This window comes from Notothenia coriiceps, unplaced genomic scaffold, assembly GCF_000735185.1.
Source record: "Notothenia coriiceps isolate Sejong01 unplaced genomic scaffold, NC01 NC01_scaffold00027339, whole genome shotgun sequence".
Lineage (NCBI taxonomy): Eukaryota > Metazoa > Chordata > Actinopteri > Perciformes > Nototheniidae > Notothenia > Notothenia coriiceps.
Window position 1 is genome coordinate 1 of NW_011360040.1, and position 6,168 is coordinate 6,168.

At 41.2% G+C, this 6,168-nt stretch overlaps 1 protein-coding gene across 1 annotated transcript; it reads left to right on the forward strand.

Moving 5' to 3' along the window:
• Nucleotides 1-3,458: 3,458 nt before the first annotated feature.
• LOC104957553 (immunity related GTPase M) lies at nucleotides 3,459-3,977 on the forward strand. Its single transcript, XM_010785198.1, has one exon. The coding sequence runs from the start codon at nucleotides 3,489-3,491 to the stop codon at nucleotides 3,975-3,977; it is 489 nt and encodes a 162-aa protein (XP_010783500.1). The 5' UTR covers nucleotides 3,459-3,488.
• Nucleotides 3,978-6,168: the final 2,191 nt, after the last annotated feature.

Sequence of the window (6,168 nt, forward strand, 5' to 3'; positions counted from 1 at the left end):
GAGTTAGAGTCATCAGGGTTATTAACACATGATGGAGACTGAGTTAGAGTCAGGGTTATTAACACATGAAGGAGACTGAGTTAGAGTCATCAGGGTTATTAACACATGATGGAGACTGAGTTAGAGTCATCAGGGTTATTAACACATGATGGAGACTGAGTTAGAGTCATCAGGGTTATTAACACATGATGGAGACTGAGTTAGAGTCATCAGGGTTATTAACACATGAAGGAGACTGAGTTAGAGTCATCAGGGTTATTAACACATGAAGGAGACTGAGTTAGAGTCATCAGGGTTATTAACACATGAAGGAGACTGAGTTAGAGTCATCAGGGTTATTAACACATGAAGGAGACTGAGTTAGAGTCATCAGGGTTATTAACACATGAAGGAGACTGAGTTAGAGTCAGGGTTATTAACACATGATGGAGACTGAGTTAGAGTCATCAGGGTTATTAACACATGAAGGAGACTGAGTTAGAGTCATCAGGGTTATTAACACATGAAGGAGACTGAGTTAGAGTCATCAGGGTTATTAACACATGAAGGAGACTGAGTTAGAGTCATCAGGGTTATTAACACATGATGGAGACTGAGTTAGAGTCATCAGGGTTATTAACACATGATGGAGACTGAGTTAGAGTCATCAGGGTTATTAACACATGATGGAGACTGAGTTAGAGTCATCAGGGTGTTTCTAGTAAATGTTCTTTTATATAATCTAAACTCTTCTTGAGATAAATTGGAAAATGTTTCTTGTGTTTCCTGAGACGCCGTCTGGAAGATGTGTGTCGGGGTAGAGACGGGTCTGAGCCTGTTTGTGTGGGAGGACATCAACACACCCTGATTCCACACACACTCATCTCCCTCACACACACTCTCACAACACATTGCACGTGATAGGCTAAGGGGCGGGACATCTCTGAGCCAATCACAACAGAGCCGGCCAGCTAACCAATCAGAGCAGACGGGGTTCTTTAAAACAAAATCGGTGTTTAGAGGAAAAAGCAGTTTGGGATTAAATCAAGAAAATGATCAACATAAGAACTAACATCTTTATTAATAATAATGATACAGTTGTTATAAGAATAATGATGATACACATTAAATGGTATATTTCCTCTGAATGATGATGAGCTGCAGTTCCTCACTGTCACCACTGAGGGCCAGCAACTCATTACTTTTGCCTTAAGCAACTTGCAATAAGTGCAAAAACCATAAAGATTCAAAGTCCAGACATCAAGGAAAGTGCAGATATATCAACTTATGCTTTTCTTCACAGTCGTCTCCAGGCTGGGGATCGTTCATCACTTTCTGGAAAGAGCTTTTGAAATAAACAATCAAAAAGGACAAAATAGTTCATAATATTCTTCCCTTTGTAAATAATATAACATGACAGAGCGGATCATTCTGACTACTGGAGACAGAAGCTATTATCTTTAATCAAGTGTAAAATAGATTACCAAAACTCTGTTTAGAAACAAGGGAGAACATTAGCAACGAATCACAAAAATACTTATTTGCATCATAAATATAGGGAACATTATTTCCTGTATTATTCATGTTTTATTGTGATTCAAAGTTATAATATAACACAATTTAGAGGCCATTCGATTCAGGGAAAACTGTGTAATGCAATGTGCAACTAAAATACATGTGTAGGATTTGCAGTATATATATATATATATTGAATGGCCTATATTTAAGCAATAGCTCACGACAGGCCGTGGTATATGCTCATTATATCACAGCTAAGGGGCGTGGTTCGGCCCGACGCGAAGCAGTTTGCTTTTCAACCCAACGGTATACTGTTTTTCTCAGACGCGGAGGGATACTGACTTGTTGTGAAAAGTAACTTACAATTCTACCCGTGGTATACGCTCAGTATATCACGGCTAAGAACCAATCAGATTGCTTGATTTGACTTGTCCGTTTTATAAAAATATATATATATATACAGATAAAGAAAAGAAAATACAATGCAATGCAATCTACTCACAATAATGAATTCAATTGATCTCTTTCGTACACTGAAGTTTTTCTCTGTGACATCACATGCCTTTGCCCATCTCTTTACAATATCACACTGAGCTGTGTAAGCCCAGGGCCTTTGTGAATACCCTCTGAGCATCCTCAGCCAGCGTGTTGAGGAAAGTAGTGAGAGCTCTGTAGGTGCAGGCAAAAGAGAGGGATGATGCTATTGGTATTCCAAATAATGGAATGAATCTGAGCCCTTCCTCTGCTACCATTAAAGCAACGTGAAATGTAGACACCTGCAGGAAGTTCAGGACAACCTCTCTGCTTATTTCTTTTACAGCCAGAGGTGATTTCATCTCTGCTGTTAGATCATCCAAAGGCACACGTGCACTAACAGCAAGACTCTGCAGTGACTTGGGATCAAGACCAAAAGCATTTCTGTACTGAATGGCTTTAGTAACCAGCATGGGCAGATCGACAGCAACAGAGAGCCCAGGAACCGGCACAGCTGCTCCGAGGGCAGATAAAGCAGCAAAGTACTTTACTTTGGACTGGAGAGCCTCTTTCTTCTTCTTGATGATCGCAAGGTTAAAATTGGGCAAGGCTAACAGCAGAGTGTCTCTCTTGTGTGCAGGAAGCTCTCTCTCCAGGGTCTCCTGTAACAGATGGAAGTCATACAGCTGGAGATCAAAGCTGGACACCAGGAAGACATGTGGAGACTCAACCTGGTGTTTTTCAAGACCTGTGTCACAAAGAGAAGAGAGAAGTTACTCACAGATGATGGAAACAAACTACAGAGAGCTCCAGAAACCCTTTGCAGGTCAGACACAAGCACAGGCCAGTTTCAGATCTGAGGGATGATCGTCACGCCAACAGACCCAGTGAGCTTCGTCTGTGTTCATATGACTCATTCTATGACCTATATAGACCCTCCAGAAAAACGCGATTCTGCGATCGCAGAATTTACCGCATAATCAGCAAAATGGCGCAGATATTTAAAAGGCCGCATATTTATCAAAAAGCCGCATAATCCCCGCATTTTTCCACAAAAGTTGAGAAGAAAAAAAGTTAACTCGTCTTTTATGCGGCTTTTTGATAAATATGCGGCCTTTTAAATATCTGCGCCATTTNCAGTATTGATAATAACTAATATACGCTCAGAAGTTGCAAGTCGTTAAATTGACTTCTGTCAGTAGAACGGAGAAATAAACTTTCCGTCACACATGACCGACTGCGGGACAAATTCAAGTGATAACCAATTGATTACATTTAGATCTCCCTATTATACCGACTTGCATTCCGCACATCAATCCGGACACCTCCCGGTGACTGCGCTGGACTTCAAGTGTAGTGTCCTAAATGACCGTCATCCATTTGGTCTTCGGTTAAGAACAACCTTATATACATATGTCTTGCTTCATAGTAAAAGTTAGCTGCTCATTCGGCGGACACAAGTATGTTTTCTGTAAAGTGCAATGACTTCATTTTTGTGTTATTGTTCAAGGAGAGCCATGGATGATCCATTCGAAAAAGAACATATAGAAATGTGTAAAGTAGAGCTGCAAGCGCATGGAGCTGGCGCAGCAGCTGCAAAGATCAATGCTTATTTGAAAGAGCTGGATGATGTCCATCTAAACATCGCCTTCACAGGAGAGTCTGGCTCTGGGAAATCCACCTGCGTTAACGCCTTTAGAGGCTTAGACAACACGGACGAGCGTGCCGCCCCTACTGGTTATAAAGAAACCACCATGGAGGTTCATTCATACCCCCATCCAAACTTTCCCAATGTCACACTGTGGGATCTTCCCGGTATTGGCACCGACAATTTTCCAGCTGACAAGTACCTGCAGCATGTCGGCTTTGAAAGATTTGACTTCTTCATCATCGTCTCAGCTGATCGCTTCAGAGAAAATGATGTGATGGTCGCTAAGGCGATTCGGGATATGAAGAAAAAGTTCTACTTCGTTCGCTCAAAGATTGACCAGGACATCGGNCTTTAAGTTCAGCTATTGTTAACTAATTAAATAAGATAATATGCTGAACGTAGCTGTATAGCTGTGAGGCACTAGCACTGGGAAGTCACACATATTTACTGGATAGTAAACAGAAGCAACTTTAATATATTATACAGAACAATACATTTCAATTCACAGTAACTGTGTCTTACCGTATGATGATCTTAGAACGTTGTTACTCGGCAGGAAAGTTGAACTTCTTTGCTGTGCTGTCTTACGGGTTCACATTTCAGTTTCTTAGAATGAAGTGACCTGCTTCCTGCAGGGAGCAACAGGGAATCTGAGCCAATCAGTTGTAAGCACCTGGTTACAAGAAATGCAGAGAGGCGGGGTGTGTGTAAAGAGCTGGTTTTATTCTCATTACATTTCAGTGACCTAAAATAAAAATGTAAAAAGGGAGCTGGGTGTAAATATGAGAGCAAAGCAACCTCGATATCATCTCAGTTATTCTGTCAGTCTCCTTCTCTTCCGTCTTGACTCGTGCTCAGCCTTCATTCATCACCCCCAACCTTCCTATGCATTTGTATTGACAGTGTTAGAAATCATATTGATGATCAGCGTTCAGTAAAAGGACCAGGTTTACAAGAATGAAGATCTTTTCCTTGTTTTTTATTTCTATAATTTCCCCTCTGTGTCTTTTGTGTTCAATGTAATGTTTGTCCCTTCAAACTGATTGTGAGAACTTTTCTGAAAGAGATCCTGTTAAGCTGCAATGAATACACTCCTGTTTAATTTAATCTACACCTATGGAAATATGTATTCCTGAAGCTGAAATGTAACATCTATTCACTCAAATACAATGTCCTCTAAGGCTGTACACATATCCAGTGTTTACACTAAAATGCAGCAGGAAGGAAAAGAGACAACATTCAAATTGAATCCAGTTGATTCTTGATTTGAGAGTGAGTTCTTAACAAATTATCATGACTGACAAAATGATGAAAGCAACCGTAGAAGACTTCAAACCAAACTTAAACTACATCAACCCTAAAACTCTATTTTAAAAACAATGATGGTGCTGTTAATAACAATGTAGGCTATTGAAATCTTAAATGTATTTAGGTTATACAATAATATTGTGGAGCATTTAAAAAAAATTATTCTGACGACATGGATTTGATTTAAATGTTGTGTTCTTAAAACTGGCTCTTCTAACGCTATGTTGAGTGACTAACCTAAAAGGTTTGTTAACATACTCGCAGGTGAAGGTGCAGAACTTAAAGGGTGCAGTTCTTTAATCAACACACCGCTCCTAGCTATTTAGCATGAGTAATGATCATGGGACATGCAGATAAGAGGAGTGCGTTTATTAAAGAACTGAACCTTTCACTTCTGCACTTTCATTCATTCAGACATTCAGAAGGCTTTGGGTCCAAACACGGCTAAACTGTCTCAAACATTTAAACGTTATTGAGTTTGTTAGCAGACGTTATAGGTCAGGGTTACTGAGCAGTCATTTACAAGTATTACAAGTAAGCATAGGACACCAAACCAACTGAGACCTGTCTGTCCGCCGCACCTACGCACTGTACCACACACACCTACACACTGTACCACACACACACCTACACACTGTACCAGACACACCTACGCACTGTACCAGACACACCTACACACTGTACCACACACACAACTACACACTGTAACACACACACCTACACCCTGTAACACACACACCTACACACTGTACCACACACACACCTACACCCTGTAACACACACACCTACACACTGTACCCACACACACCTACGCACTGTACCACACACACCTACACACTGTACCACACACACCTACACACTGTAACACACACACCCTACACACTGTACCACACACAACCTACACACTGTACCACACACACCTACACACTGTACCACACACACCTACACCCTGTACCACACACACCTACACACTGTACCACACACACCTACACACTGTACCACACACACACCTACACACTGTACCACACACACACCTACACACTGTACCACACACACATCTACACACTGTACCACACACACTGTACCACACACACCTACACACTGTACCACACACACACACACACTGTACCACACACACCTACACACTGTAACACACACACACTACACACTGTACCACACACACACACACTGTACCACACACACACCTACACACTGTACCACACACACATCTACACACT